The 16838-nt window shown below is 42.9% G+C and overlaps 1 protein-coding gene across 12 annotated transcripts in view; it reads right to left on the reverse strand.

The window, feature by feature from the left end:
* The window catches only part of DOCK3 (dedicator of cytokinesis 3), a 413180-nt gene that overhangs the window by 88821 nt on the left and 307521 nt on the right, over positions 1-16838 (reverse strand). For all 12 annotated transcript variants that reach the window (XM_033424479.2, XM_033424476.2, XM_033424475.2 and 9 more), the window contains exons 14-16: positions 12501-12626; positions 1988-2112; positions 304-466 (exon numbers count right to left, since the gene is read on the reverse strand). In XM_033424479.2, coding sequence (XP_033280370.1) covers positions 304-466; positions 1988-2112; positions 12501-12626 — 414 coding nt within the window. The remainder of the gene's footprint in view (positions 1-303; positions 467-1987; positions 2113-12500; positions 12627-16838) is intronic.

The following is a 16838-nucleotide window of genomic DNA, read 5'->3' on the forward strand; positions in this document are numbered from 1 at the left end:
AAATTGCTAGTCTTGATAAACCAGGGGCTCTTTAAGAAGGAGTTTAATACATGCAAAGGAAACCCCCAAAGAGGAATGACCCTGGCAATTATCCAGCATCCAGGTCAGACACTACAACAGGACAATACCAGATCCCATGTTTCTGAATCACTGTCCAAAGGACAGCCTCTGATGATATCCCATCTCTAAGTACACAACTCCTAATTTTCTTCCCCCAATAGTAAGAACTCTCTTACTTCTGTTCCAGAGAGGAAAGAGTTATATTCATATCCTCAAAGGAATGTGGAGAGAAGTCTCACTCACTGGAACAGTGTCTGAACTCGAAGCGCAGGTGGGAGCCCCGGAACCGATCAATGGGGATGGGCAATTTGATAATTTCTCCCCAGCGAGGACTATTACTGTGGTAGAGGACGAAGGAGTGGTACGAACTCCTATTCGGCTCTCCTGAACCCAAGCTGATGCAATCCTGGAAGAGAGAAGCAAAGTAAGGTGCCATCTTCCTGGAGAGATCCCTTGGATTTCCATGTCACCTAGGACATTTCATTTTCTCCTTTGTGCAGGTCTCATTTTCCCACCAGGCCAAATCTATAAGATGACTTAAATTCAGTACTTTTGGAAACAACTGTCTAGATGGTATAAGAAATGAGCAGTCACAATGCTCCTTGTTTTCCTTGGGGCAGAGGTAACCACACTCATTGCTTAATAAACATGAGAGAAGCTGAGTGGTGCATCTGAATCACTAAGGTAGGCTCTTCATCCTCATTAAGAAAGGAAACAACGAATTCATAGGAGAAGTCAACCGTATATGGCACTTTCCAGATCAGAAAAATAATTAAATAATAAAATTAAATTTTAAAAATTAAATAATTAAATAATAATAAAGTGGAGCTTGTTTTCTAATCTTTGGCCTAATGTTGCACTGGCATTTTAGGTTGCCCATGGCTGACTGTCCTTGGATATAAACAAGGTAGACCAGATTTAACTTGACCCCAGTTCCCAAATATTGATGTGAAAACCCAGTCCCAGGCCCGCCAGGAAGCTGTGGACAATACAATCAGGAGCAGCTCCTTGTCCACACAGGGTGGTGTGAACAGCTGACAGCTCTGCTGACCTCAGCATTATTCATACAAACAATGAACATGCCTTAGTCCTTGAGGTGGGTTTTTAAAATGACACACAAATCATTGTTTCTACCACCATTTCAACATTACCCTCCATTTCTTTCTAGGTTTGGGAGATGACTCTGACTAACTTTACCTTTTTCCTTCTGTAAAATATGGACGATCACTCCTGGTCTGCCTACCTCATAAGGCTGATGTCAACACACAGAAGCAAGGTTTGTAAAAGAGTGATTTGCCTTCTACCAAGAGACATGAAAATAATGCCTTTTTATTTGCCAGGGACTTGACCATGACTGACTGAGGGAAAAACTGACATAATGACAGTAGAAAAACAGCATTCCAGGTCTTCTCTTTTAATGAAGAGTGACAGAGGATCCTTGTACTGCACTGGCTAGAAATCATCTTTTACGGCCTGAGTCTGCTGTTCCTTGCCACATAACTTGGTAACAGCAAGTGGGTACCTAAGTTCCACCCTTTACTAAAGGGAAAGTATAACTTTCCATATTAGCTCAAGGAACAAAAAGCGTGGGACCTAATAACAGTTACCAAAACTAGGCAGCTCGATGCTAGACAGGTGGCTGAAAAAGTAACATGTAGGACAGAACTAGAGGGAATAGGTCTAAATTAGAACGGGAAGGATTCAGGTCAGACACTAGGAAGAATTTCTAAAAAGGCTGTATGACACTGCAAGTCATCAGAGCATACTGTAGAATTTCCTTGAAGAAAGGCTAAGGCGGAGAAGAATGCATATGGGGTGATTTGAGTTCAGCTCTTCCTGAAGAGGATGGGTCTCTGGACAAAGTCCACAAAAGCACTAAAATTATTACAGGATTAGCCTCCATTCCAAACTGACTGGCAAACTTTACCTTCAAGATTTCGCCATCTGCATAAAGCACATACATGGTCACTTCAATATTCTTCTGTACACTCTTTCCCCCTCTCTCAAAGTCCCCCTTCTCCAGGGTTAGGTACAGGTCATTGCGGATATCACCTGTGGGGAAAGAAATGTCATGTCTTCATGACCACAGAAGCCACTCTGCCCCATGTGCATGGAGGACAAAGCTAGCATCTGGATCCTCCAGGGTTCAGGTGGGTGCTCAGGGCATTCCAAGCTTGGTTAATAACAATGGACATTCTACCAATATCAGTGCAGCAGTACTCAGGTTGGTTAGTCATGTGCTCTCTAAGTCTGAATCTTAAAGGTGTTCACCACAGCTTGTCTAGGGTGGGAAAAGGCAGATTGCAGGTGTCTGCTCAGTCTCTCTCCCCTCCAGGAGAATAGCTGTAATCTAAGTCCCCCAGTCAGGAAAGATTTTAGAATCAACAGGAATAACACTTATTTTAATCATGTCTATGTCTTAACTACTAATCCCTCCTCCTTTCCCTCAAAAAAAAAACAAAAAACAAAAAAATCATTTCTCTTTTTTTTTCTTTGCTTTCTTTTTGCAACCCTCAATCCTTCTGAGTCTGACTAGAGGATAAACTACTACTTCCTTCTGGAGGCTTACCTCCAAATCCCATTCCCTGCTGGAGTGTCAGGCAGAGGTCACTGGACTGTCAGTTTGTCTTCTTTTTGTAGCAAGTGCTCTGGGAGCAGGTGACTCTCCAGGTGCCAAAGGACTGGGGCGACAGTCTGTTGTGCTCTTGTTGCTTCTGCGTGCTCTGACTCTAGCCCATACCTGCTGCTTGAGACTGGGCAGCAGTAGCTCAAACTGCAAGTCTGAAATGACCTAAGTCTCAAATGCCTTTTTTTAGGGGGGAAGGAATTGTCTGTTCATGCATAAAAGGAGCTTATTTAGGCTGCTCTAAGCTTCTAAACCCATAAAATGACGAATTTTACTTAACACAAACTAAAGAAGGGCTTTTGACTTTCAAAAAAATAGTAAAGGCTGTGGGAAAAAAAATCTTCAAAGGAATGAAATGACAAAGGAAACCAGGTAAGGCCAAAGTGAAGATGTGTTAGGAGCCTGAAGAAATCAACTAAAAGTTAACGGAACAATTAATTAACTTGCAAAGCAAAACAATTCAGAAGCCAGAAATACTTTCTCCTTCAGTTTTTAGAAAAACTGGCACATCTAAATCTGTCATTACTTGGAATCACAATGACATAAGTCTTTGTTTTTGGTTAGCAACTGAGCTTTCTGGTTTGGTCAGATACATGATGACTGACAGCTCCTTTTCTGCACTGTCCACCTCTCTAACTGTGGAAGTGTCCGAGTGTCTCTTACATATGAAACAGTGATAGACCAGGACTGGCATATATCTTGGGCTTTGGGGGTCTTCATGACCAGACCTTCTATTATTCAGGTTGCCTTCCTACTGTAGGAGTGCAATCATGGTTATTTGGTCACATAATACTCTCAAAACACTTTGACCCAAGTGGGGAAGAGCAGTCCCTGAGAAACAATTATTCTCTGAAAGCGCAGAGAACTTTCTCTAATGTGTGAAAGCTATTTCCCCAAACAAATAGCCCTGAGGCTACCATGAAGGGAAGAGGAAAATGTGTTCTTGAAAATCACACACAAATGCAACTGCTGGGTAGGTGGGACAGACTTCAGGGTGTCCATCCTTGCAGTCCATATAGACTTTCCTCCTGGGTTGAGTAGAACCTCTCCTTTGAAGTTTGATGAGTTTGACACTTTAATCTTCCTCTTTTGAACATCCCTGCTTGGGCCCTCCTAGCAGGTCACCTATTTTAATAGGTGTGTAGGTAGGGTGGGGAAGACTAGCAGAAGGAGAAGGAAAACTCAAATTCATTACTTTGCTACCATCAGAACAGAGGCTGAATAAAATCAGCCTTGAAAGTAAAATTCAAAATTAACTGGGAACTTTACTATGGGTTATTGCCATTATAATGGGATAAATCAGAGTTGGTTACACCTTAAATTTTTAACAACTGGAACAGACATCTCAGAGCTTTCTCCTGATAAAAGCTTTTCAGTTACACATTAGCTTTTCTATGGAATTTAAGTAATTATTCAATTTCGAGGACGATTTGGCATAAAGTGAATAGTCTAGAGAATTTTAATATCTGAAGAATAGGTGCTTTGTTTAAAATCACCGTGGTATAAGTCAGCACTCTCTGGCAGTTATTCTCAAGATAATTCACGTGACTTTTAAAAGCAGATGTTGGCTACCAGCAATAGTAGTCTAGCTTGTACAAACATATAAATTTCTGTGGCTCTATACAAAAGTTAACCATATTATAATAAGTATGTCCTTAAATGGAACATTTCAAACTTTTCCTAGCAATATATGATATAAAATACTAATACTAAATTGGGTATTGTCTTGGAGATTGACAATGACAGAATTTGGTCTATTTTGGTTTTATAGAGTGAGCTCATAGCTCCTGGGCAGCTCCTCCAGGGTATTTTAAACCAAAATGCCAATTTCAAATGGAAGGACTGAGCTAGACATTCCTACAGTTTTCATTCTTTTAAAATTTTCTATTTAAACAGAATGCTTTGGTGATCGTCTAGCTGAGAAAATTTATAAATACAAGCAACTGTACCTTCTGGGTTACACACTGAAACAGCTTGATTTCATCAGATCTTTGCTCTTTATTTAGAGAACAGACCTGCCTAGACCAAGGTTGTTCTCAGTCAGAATAGGTATCAGGCTGCCTTACGGGTTGCAATTTTGCAAATTATGGCCTCAGTTTTGAAAGCAGCACTTTTTAATAGTTAATGGTGCTGGGGCCTTCTTGTCAAAAGCTCTCTGGAGGATCATTTAAATTGAGCTCTCCACTAATTCTCAAGGAACTAGAAGAAACAAATGTGAAAAGCTCCAGAATGTAATGACCCAGGCCTGCCTTACAGAGAGCTTCCCAGGGTCCCTGCTCTTCAGCTATCCTTATTGTATGTTACATGTTCACAAAGCCTACAAGTGGAATCATGCCTCTGGGTTAAGGTACTGTCTCCAGGAGGCTCATGTAAACTTTAGCACCAATGGCCAAGAAATATTACCAAGAGAGGGATGAGGACAGGCACCTTATCATAAGAATGGGAAAGAGAAGTCCTGAACAGTGGTTTCTGAGGTTAGTCTGAAGACCACTGCCTGGCTGACTGTATTTGAATCACCTAGGGAGCTTGTTAAAATTAGATTTCTAATATTCACCCTTTGAGATTCTAGTGGGTCTTGGGTGGGCTTGTGTACTTGTATTTAAAAAAAAATCATCAGGTAATTCTGATGCTCTCCAGGGTTTAACATCAGGGGACTATAAAGTGGGGGTCTGCTTGGAAGATACTAGTGAAGTCTGGCTGAGGGTGGGGGACTGGGCACCTCTTAGGCAGCATGGAGGAATGCTGGGACGGGTATGGAAGGGGGAGGCTTTTCCACGGGGAGTGGGAGTGCGTATTGTTGAGGGCAGCCCTGACTCCATTTGTTCGGTGTCCTCTGCTTCCTAAGGTTGGCAGAGCCTCTAACAACATCAGCAATGCCTTACATCTCTGAATGCTTAGTGCTCAGTTGACATGCAACAGAGTTTCTTGAATGGGAAGATGAATGAATGAGGTTGTTCTTGTAAGAGGGCTTCAGAATAAATAATCTTTGTCCCTTTCACAGTTTCACACAGCAGCCAGTGACAGCTGTTGGTATAACTGCATGTCAGAGAACTAGGGACTTAAGAGTAGGCAGAGGCTGGCAAACTTTTTCTCTAAGAGGTCAGATAGTAAGTATCTTAGGCTTTGTAGGTCACATAGGTCTCTGTCACATGTTCTTTGTTTTCACAACCCTTTTAAAATGTAAAAAACCATTCTTAGCTGGTAGGTAGTACAAAAACAGGCTGCTGGATCTGGCCTATGGGCTATAGTTTGCTGATACCTGAATTGGAGTGTTCAAGGGTCAAGAGCAGCATCACTATGCTGCAACTACACATCAAAAATCCAGATTCCTAGAAGTCTACAATAAACAGCTGCTGGGAAGGAGCAAGGTAATGAATTTGAGGCCATCTTATTGTGTCAGGGATTGGCGTGAAACATTCTGGGGTCCTTAGAGAGTGATAGGTCTTAGAAGGAAACAGTGCTTTTCAGCTGCCAGTAATCTCAGAGGGCTGAGGAGCACTGTGACAGAGCTGCATCCAGCAGAGAGAAAAGTGCATGCTTCAGTGGCCAGGTCTGATCATCCAAAGACCTGAATCCTAGCATGACTTTGGAGAAACAGCTCACAACGTGTTTGCAGGTCTCTTCTGAAAGCAGTCTCCGTAGAGGTGTCAGAATCTTCAAGGTCCAGCTCAGGTACCAGAGCATCTGTTAGCAAGATAGTCTCTTGCCAGACACTCCAGCCTTACTTGAAGTTTTGGGGCCACATAGTTCCAGCCTGTGTAGAATTCTATGCCAGGAGAAATGGTCCAGGACAGCCTACACAGGTTTGCAGCAGTGTCTTAGTTGTGGTGAGTGGGGACTACTCTTCGTTGTGGTGTGCAGGCTTCTCATTGCGGGTGGCTTCTCTTGTTGTGGCATGAAGCATGGGCTTCAGTAGTTGCAGCTTGCGGGCTTCAGTAGTTGTGGTTCGCAGGCTCTAGAGCGCAGGCTCAGTAGCTGTGGCGCATGGGCTCAGCTGTTCCGTGGCATGTGGGATCTTCCCAGACCAGGGCTCGAACCCGTGTCCCCTGCACTGGCAGGCGGATTCTAAACCACTGTGCCACCAGGGAAGTCCCTGGGCACTAAGACTTGCTTGGATTCTTTATTACATTCATGTTCCTTCTGTATAAGTTACTCACACCACATGTGTGGAGGCTCTAGGTTCAAGGATAACAGTATTAAATACATTATTTAGACCTTGTCTAATTCTAGATAGGATTAGGAAGAGCTTCTGTGGATAGTGCTTTCTTTCCCTTAAGACCATGTAAAACTAGAACTTTCTCCCAGCAGACACAGCAGCCTGCTTGGGATGGTGCCAATCCTGTCTCTTGGCAGAATAGGAGTCTCCTGACAGCATTCATGGAGATGTGGAGATGTTAACTACCATTTAATATGGACACCTTCAGACACATGACCAATGCTTTATGTTGTAGTAATTCTTATTCTGAGGAAGAGACTAAAAAAAGGCTCTCGGGAGGATTTCTTTAGTATCCAGGAAAGACAGCTTCCTTATTCTTCTAACCATGTCTTCAGTGTCAACACTTCTGGTTTCTTTTGCTATGAAGTCAGTGATGTTCTCTGCTCTAACAGGATGACAGGAATGGGCATAGTGTGACATCACTATATACGATTATTCCCTTCTTGGATCAGGGATGTGATGATCTTCCAACCTGTTGTGGGACCAGATGTGATTATTCCTAAACCCTCCCTTAGAGATACTGCCAAAGCTTCATTTGACACTCAGACTGACCACAGTCCTATGAATCTACTTCTGGTAAATACTTTCATCACTCTGCTGAGAATAGCTTTTCTTTCAAAAGTCGTGTCTCTTTCAAAAGTCATGAGATGTGTCCAGCAGAGCTGAAAAGAGCATCTTTCTGCCTTTCTGATTCTTTGTAGCTTGGGATAAGCACTACTCATTTTCTTTTCAATGGGAGTAGCTGATCCGTCTCACAAAAATCCTTTCCTGTATCTATTCACCTAGGGCTTTTAAAGGTTTTCTAAACATTCCAACAAGTCCTTAGTTTTCTCTGATCTTAATGAATACCCTAAGTAATACACAGTCTCTAGGCTGGGCTGGTAGCTTCTCCAATGTCTTGTCAGTTATCCCAAAAGGTGAGGCTGATGAAGGATTAATAATGTAAATGACACCCCACCCCAGTATTGCAGCATAACATTCCGTGAAACAAATGAAGATGGAAACAAAGCAGGCAAAAGCAGACAGGACACACAAAAGCAGGAACTTACACCCAACTATCTTCATCTCTGCACCAGAAACAAAGGGGCAAGAATGAGGGGACAGCACAGAGAAAAACAAGAACAATTAAGACAAACAGGAAAAGAGAAAAAAAACCATCACTTGCAGGTTGGTGATGAAGCATGCACGTTTTATCAGGGGTCAAAGCAAAGGACAGAGTGTATTTTTGAGCACAAGGGCAAGAGTCAGGGGGCCCCCTAGAGGGCTGCCATGCCAGCATAGCTGCCTTCTAAAGGGCAAGGTCAGGGCAACCCAGAGACGAGCTTGTGCCAGGTCTGACTCAGGGAAGGGCAAAGCATCCCTAAAGCAGAGTACTCTCTAGGGCATAGTTCTCAAAGGGGGTCCTAAACCAGCAGCATCGCCGTCATTTGAGAGCCTGTGAGGGATACAAATTCTCAGGTCCCACCCCAATCCTACTATCTCAGAAACTCTTGGGTTAGAGGCTTAGCAATCTGTGTTTTTCCAAGCACTGCAGGTGATTCTGATACATACTAAAGTTAGAGAACTACTGCTTTAGGAAAAACTTGGCCATCAGCTAGAACATACTAAATCAAAGGGCAGATTTCTTCTGACAAGAGAGAAGCTCATTTAACTAACATGAAACTTGGCCCATAACGTCCACAGTAAATGATAACCTTAAAAATTCAAGGTTTATAAAACAAGTTAAAATATTTATTTCCCACAGAGGCATGACAGAGCTCTGTATTCCTACTGACTCCAGGGAACAGACTCTCCAGGAAAGCTAACAGTTAGAGAACTACACAGAAGCTGGTGGCACATCTCTGCTGGCTTAGATGTGGTCTGGAGAAGGGTACAGACCATTCTTGAGCAAGTGGTTTTAAATCATTCCTTTCAGTTTACAGTCTTTTGGCAGACAGTTTTCTTTAAAGTTTTATTTTGGCTAATTCTGACAAATGAGACACAGAAAACAATGTTAACTTCAACATTCACCTCATTCACCTGAAACACCTGCCCTGCTCCAATATTTCCTCTCCAGTTTCTTGAAAAAAATCGAAGAGGGCTTCCCTGGTGGCACAGTGGTTGAGAGTCCGCCTGCCGATGTGAGGGACACGGGTTCGTGCCCCGGTCCAGGAGGATCCCACATGCCGCGGAGCGGCTGGGCCCGTGAGCCATGGCCACTGGGCCTGCGCATCCGGAGCCTGTGCTCCGCAACGGGAGAGGCCACAACGGTGAGAGGCCCGCGTACCGCAAAAAAAAAAAAAAAAAAAAAAAAAAAATCTAAGAAAGGAGTAAAAGTGTGCTATAGAGTTATTAGCTTTCATATGCAACTAAAATGAGTTTGGAGGAAAGGAGGAAATACCCATAGAAATATGGTGACAAACCAACAAAAGTCTGTTAAGTGCTCAGTTTCAAAGTAAGGTTTAAATTCCCGCATCTGTTTATCCTTCTATAATCTTGGATGACGTTTCCTGGGTTGATGTGCCTTCTCTGTGACCTCCCAGAACACCAGCAATGGCAGACTTGCCTCCTACTCACCACCATGGGTCATGAGCACAGCTGGATGGCTGTGTAGTCAGGGCCTCAGCTGTGGCAAAGAGTAGGACATCTCCTGTTCACACCAGTCACATGGTGTATGTGTACACACTCATGGAAAGCAACAGGAGACCATCAGAAAGACCTTTTTTGAAATGGTATGTTAGATACTGGTGTGGTTGTAACTTGTCTAAATGCTGAAACTCAGAGCTGTAAGCTCTGTCAGTATGCTTTGACAAGGACCTATCTGGGCCATCTGACAAAAAGGACCTCTCCAGATTAGTATCTGGTGGTTTCTGCCATATGCTGGTAGTTTCAAAATAAGAATCACAGTATACGAATAATTCTAATTTCCCCAGTTACTCTAATTTCTCAGACTTAAGTGTTGAAATGCTCACAGTTACTAACATAATTTATTTCATTTCCCATATGACCATGTATCAAGAAGTCGCAACTTCTTGTAACTCGGTCACACCAGGACTGTGAGGTGTGGGATTGCTGCAGCCCAGGTGAAGAGTGGACCAGCTGCAGGTGGAGGGGTGACCTCACTTAGGGACTTCTTGCCACAGACATGGTTTCCCAAGACAGGCTGACCACAATTTAAGATACTGCTGCACACTTTTCCTGCTGCTCCAGCAGGACCTGCAGGGCTAGCCCTATCCCCTTGCCCAAGGATGGCAAACCTACTCTGATGATACCTTGGGGTGTATTAAGGTGGCTGTCAGTTGTTAGTGCACAGTCCTGAGAGTGGCCATCTATGCAAAAAATTCTTTCCTCAGGGGGAAGGAAAGGTAAAGGAGAGGACAGATGCATAAAGGACTGTTTCCTGCCTGTGAATCAATCCTTACTTTCAGCTCCAGCACTCAGTACTTCAAGGGCAGACAACACAGCGAAGAGCACACTCACAGCCCCAGTTTGGACATCCCAGGATTGTCAGCGTCTGTGCCTTATAGGGCACATCATACGATGATTCCTTAGCTGCCCAAAGGAGGGAAACTCCCCTTAAATTCAGCTTGCCTCACCAATGATACTGATACTGCTTATTTCCATGGTCATGTCTAACATTCTCAGAAATCCTTTATAAACCTGTGTGCCAATGACACAAAGAGATGCAGAGTGCTCCACAAAAAGATCTCTTTCCATAGATGAGGTCTGGATACTGCAACTCCTGAAATTAAAGTTTGCTTAAAAATTTTTGACTGAAGCTTGCTCCTTTCTAGTCTCTGCTCACTTTGTTTTGATTCTGTGACTGTGTGAAGGCTAAGAGGAAGGATATGTCCAAATCTTAGACAAACAAGTTCTTAAAAGAGAGAAAGAACTTTAAGTACATTTTTTAGAATATATGACTCTACATCATGAGCCCGGATACCTAATGAAAATAAGATCACCAGAACAATTTTGGTAACTACTAATTATTTCTTCAGTGACATGTTGCCAAGAAGCCAGGAACTATGCCCGGGCTCTTCTTTTCCTGATTACCAGGGTCATCGAGGGCTGAGGAACGTGTCGGGACAGGATGAAAGAAACATCCTGTGGAGGACATCACCTCTACAATAGTCAGATGGGGGCCTTTCATAAGCATGAAGTCTCCTAAGTATTTAAAGATAAACACAGAATTGATTAGGAATTGATTAAATGGCCTAGGACTCTCATACAAAAGACCCTCCTGTGTGCATGAGCAGGAGACAAAGGCTGTCACAGCAGCTTGCTCTGCATTCACAGTGTCTATGGACAGAGAACGAAGGCAACAGAAAACAAGTCTGGGCATAATGTGGGAAGTTGGAGGGCAGCTGGAATCCATCACACAGGCCTTCTCTATACTCAGGCCATACTCTCCTCTGGGTATGTGCTGGCAAATATTTCCAACAAGAGGATTTTACAGCACCATGAAGAACTCCAAATAGGTGATATTTAGAGTGGTCACAATCAGTTTAGTCTAGCCTGGCTTGGCTCCTTTAAACAAAGGCAAATAAACTTTTAGCAGAACATTAAAACTCAGGGAGGGTGGGAGGGAGGAGATATGGGGATATATGTATATGGATAGCTGATTCACTTTGTTACAAAGCAGAAACTAACACACCATTGTAAAGCAATTATACTCCAATAAAGATGTTAAAAAAATAAAATAAAATAAAATCACATCACTAAAAAAAAAAAAAAAATCACTGGAAAAGGTAGGGCTACTACTCCTCCCATAATTCATCCAGACAAACAGTCTGTCTGCTTTCCCTCTCCTTGTTCCCATCTTCTCTGGTTATCAGACCACCTGCCATCCATCGGAGCCATGCCTCTACCCTTCTTCCCTCACTCCCTACAGCCCCCTTGGTTCTGATGGCCTGTTTGGATCCACTTCTCTAGCTTGGTCTGCATCCCCCTGGCCAGGAAGCATGAACCTGAGATTGACCTGCTGGAACCACACTTGAGAGTCAATGCACTCCCACTTTCTGCCCTGGCTCTCCATCAGGAATTAGATGAAAGGAGTTAGACAATTTCTGAGAAACTGGCCAGATAGTACTATTCACAGTGCCTAACTTATACCATTTGCCTGACCCATTTTTCTGATACATTATGGTATTTTCATTATGATTCATTTTTCTGATACAAATATATCTGCTATTCCTACATGAACTGAACTGGGATTCATTGACACTATAGGCACTATTTTCCTTAAAGAGGATGTTCCTATGAGGGGATTCTCCTCTAGGAAATGTAATTGAAGAGAAGAGTATAAAAATCCATCCTCATGAGAAGTTCTGTATTGATTCCTACCATCCGGTCTCCATAGGAGACAAAAAAGCTCATCTGCTGCATTGCTGTGCTGCACTGGTGAACATATGTGGGGGCTTCTGGAAAAGAACAGATGCCAACAAGAGTCAAAGGAGCAACTGGCTGCAGACTGCAGTCAGCAACCTGACTTCGGCTGTAGAGGATTTTAATGGTTGCAGGTCTCCTCCACAGCATAGTTCACCACCGGCTCACAAGGGGAGCACTGGACTCAATCCTCCTAACCCTTCTCCCACCCCAGCCCCAAGAAGTTCTGCCTACCTGGCATGATGACATCAGGAAATCCCAATTTTCTTGTAATTGCCAATCCCCTATTAAATATCATAGGATTTTCTCTCCTAATCTGTTCCATGTCTCCACGAAGAAGCTGCAGAGAAATGATAAGACCTGCAAAAACAAAAGCATTGTTTTTACTCAGTATCATACTTCTACCCTAGAAAACAGAGTCACATTTTTTCAGGCAAAAATGTGCAAAATTCAGCATTTTTCTTGAGAAAAGTTTTGATGCAGAAAGTACACATTATTCTGAAGAAACATGCTAGAAAGCTAAAAGAATCTAAGTCAAGATAATCTCAAAAATCCAGAGAACTATTCTATTAAATACAAACTGAGGTCTGGGAGATTAAGTTGCCTTCCTCTTTGTTCCCCAGCATCCAGCCCAGGGCCGGACTGGGTCTTAGTGAATATTGAATGAGGGGGTTGATTCACATAAACTGTAAGTTTAGGAACCCAGAGAAGTCTATAGAAACAATGGCAGACTAGAAACAAGTGTAACCAAAGAAGACCTTGTGTGAGGGTGTCCCACCATTTGGAAACGACTAGGTTAAGAGATGCTGTGTTTTATGCCAAAGTGCGGGATGCAATTTTCTGGTTCAACCTTGCAATGGCTTGTACAGAGGGCAGCAGAGCAGACATCACATTCTTCCTGCAGGGAACCAATGCACTGCAAGGAAAGGAAAGAATATTTTGTGGGGCTAACTGAGCCTTGCTTCAGACTCTAAGAATTTCAGATCCTCCAGATGATCCCAGGGGCTTTATTCAGAACTTGGGAGAATGTGCAATGTCCCCTAAAGTGATCTGGCTTTTGCTCATTACTTGTACCTTAGGAGTTTTGCTCATTACTTTTGCTCATTACTTGTACCTTAGGAGTTTTGCACAAAACAAAAGTCTCCTGGAAATCACTCTCCTCCCCTGTCCTCAAGGATCCTCACTGCAGCCACTGGCTAGGAGTCTGTGAAGTCAAGCCTAGATGGAGTTTGGAGTGCCTCTGAGACACTGTGAATGAGATTAGCTGGTAGGAGGATGAGTATAGGTGCTGATCTATGGGTCAGCAGAAAGCACCCTCGTCAATCTGGAAACTTGGGAGTTGAGCAGAAGATGAATATCTAGAAATGAGGGAAGATGTTATGATAATCAGGACAATCAAAAGAGTGGTGTTAGAATGGAGACAGTAACAGTAACAAGTGGAGATGTAGAATAAGAACGGTCTGGGAAGGGAGAAGGGAGAGGAGATGGAGAAGTGGAGAAAGAGAAGTCAGGAGAGTCACAGATACTGTATCTAGCAGGTCAAAGTATTCTAGGAACTAGGAATATGTACTCTCACTGCTGGGTCAGTGGAGGAAATACAGTTCTACTGCCGCCCAGACAGAACCTCAAGATGATCTCATTGCTTCAGCTAAGCGCATCTCCCTCAAGAAACCCTGGGATTACACATATGAAGTCGCAGGTGTCATTAACACCAGGATCACAGTGCCCTGAAAAGCAGACATATGATATTCCAGTTGGCGTTCTGGTTAGATAATCAGTGTTTGAGATTCGGCCATCCTAAATTAATTTTTTATAGCCTAATCACTTGATGGACTCAGTTACCATTAGTTTATGACCCTGAAAGGCTGAAGGCCTTTGATTTCTATAGAAGACAGCAGGTTGGTGAGGTACTCACCCTCCCCCACAACCTCAGCTTATTTATCTGCAGTATCTTTTTTTTTTTTTTTTTTTTGTGGTACGCGGGCCTCTCACTGCTGTGGCCTCTCCCGTTGCGGAGCACAGGCTCTGGACGTGCAGGCTCCAGACGCGCAGGCTCAGCAGCCATGGCTCACGGGCCCAGCTGCTCCGCGGCATGTGGGATCTTCCCGGATCGGGGCACGAACCCGTGTCCCCTGCATCGGCAGGCGGACTCTCAACCACTGTGCCACCAGGGAAGCCCTATCTGCAGTATCTTTACACAGCTATCATTACATCTCATCCTCTGGGTGAACAAAAATCCACTGACTTAGGAGATGGCCTAGCCTGGAGCAGATAGCTAAGAATGAAACAGTTTCCAGAATTTGAGATAGTGGATGGAGGGCAAAGGAAAAAAAAAAAAATCAGTGAGTGCACTCTTACCGTTCTGCATTGGCAAGGATTTATTCCAATACCCACTGACTGCCTTTCATCTCCTCATTTTTTGAGCTATCAAATTGGCCTATATATGCGAAGTGCAACCTGTGAGGATGTAGACTGAAGGTGCTGGGAGAATCACATCTAGCTTTCAAGCTACTCAAAAAGATCCTGAGTAGCTGCTCTCCTCTTCCAAACATGACAATTAAGAGGCCTTCAGTTTATGCAAGAGAGCAAGTGAAAAGGCACATGAAGAATGAAAGAAACCACCAATGGAGGCTATAAAAATTCCATCACTCAGATTAAGAGATACAAACTACTATGTGTAAAATATATAAGCAATAAACATATAGTGTGCAATACAAGGAAATACAGCCATTATTTTGTAATAACTTTAAATGGAGTATCATCTATAAAAATGTTGAATTGCTATGAAAATAGCGATTCATAGTGTACATGAAACTAATATAAATTGTAAATCAACAATACTTCAAGTAAGAAATAAGAAAATAGAGGAAAACTCCATCCCCTTTTGTAGGGGCTGGAATCCCAGAACTTCTGGATCACTTTTCTGGTTCTGAAACCCTGAGTGATTGAGGCACATGCCAAATAATGGTAAGGCATGGTCCTTAGGATCGAAAAGCCTCTGTGAATAACTCAGAAAAACGACAACTCACCTACCCAGTACACAACCAGTCCTTTAGCAATTCTGGGTATTCTACCTACCAATCATCTGGCTCTCAAGCCAAAGAACTTGACAGTAAATACGTCTATACAAGTTCTCTGTTAATCTGATCCCTGACACAAGAAAACTGCCTTTTTAACCTCAAGTTAAACACTGTCCCCATAAAAAAGTTACTGGACACAACTGACACCTATTTGGAATACTGGAGGGCCAGCAATCTGGCCCTGGCCCCTCGCCATCCGCATCCCTTGTGGAAGAACTAGATGAGGATTAATAATGCAAATTAACCTTAGCCCAAGATTTGTAAATAAAGCTGTACTTAATAGCCATTTAAAAATACATAGAAAAGATGTTAAAAAATAAAATAAAATAAAAATACATAGAGGGCTTCCCTGGTGACGCAGTGGTTAAGAATCCGCCTGCCAATGCAAGGGACACAGGTTCGATTCCTGGTCCGGTAAGATCCCACATCCCATGTAGCAACTAAGCCTGTGCGCCACAACTACTGAGCCTGCACTCTAGAGCCCATGAACCACAATTAATGAAGCCTGCGTGCCACAACTACTGAAGCTCGCACGCCTAGAGCCCGTGTTCTGCAACAACAGAAGCCACCACAATGACAAGTCCATGCACCACAATGAAGAGTAGCCCCCGCTCACCGCAACTAGAGAAAGCCCACGTGCAGCAACAAAAACCCAATGCAGCCAAAAATAAATAAATTTATAAAAATAAATAAATAAATAAAATACATAGAAAACCACGGCATCAACTGTTTTATTTGCTAAAAGTTGGGTTTGTGGCTACATATCTAAGAGGCCAATAATAAAAGTGAAGAGCCACATACATTAAAGCTGCACCTAAGAGATTTACCGCTGGATGACACATTTACTCTCAGCACTCAAAACCAATATAGTAGGACTTCCCTGGCGGTCCAGTGGTTAAGACTCCACCTTCCAATGCAGGGGCTGCAGGTTCAATCCCTGGTTGGGGAGCTAAGATCCCACATGCCTCACGGACAAAAAACCAAAACATAAAACAGAAGCAATATTGTAACAAATTCAATAAAGACTTTAAAAATGGTCCACATCGAAAAAAATCTTAAAAAGAAAAAACCAATATAGCAACTCCTTCTGCATTTTTGTATGATTTGACTTGACAGGAAAGCACTAATGACTTCTGAAACAGACTGCCAAGGCAATGAACTGTTCATGATGTTTAACAAAGATGGGTGAGAGTTTACAGTAAAGTAAATTAACTTTTTATAAAGAAGTATCTTTAATTAAGGAGACTAACAAAGACCTGAAATATTCTTTGAGCAATTATGAAATTCTCTGACACGAAGACCAGCAGTGGAAAACCCATGCTCAGAAGCTTTGACAACAGAGTGGAAAGGCCAGTGGCCTGCAGTATGGAAACCTGGGCTCCCTGGTTAAGCCACTAAATCATTTCACTGAGCTTCAGTTTCTTCATTTATTTAATGAGGGAGTTGAAACACGTGATTTCCAAGATCTCAACCAGCTTCCAAGTTAAGCCTT

Source organism: Orcinus orca, chromosome 10 (genome assembly GCF_937001465.1).
Source record: "Orcinus orca chromosome 10, mOrcOrc1.1, whole genome shotgun sequence".
NCBI classification, from domain to species: domain Eukaryota; kingdom Metazoa; phylum Chordata; class Mammalia; order Artiodactyla; family Delphinidae; genus Orcinus; species Orcinus orca.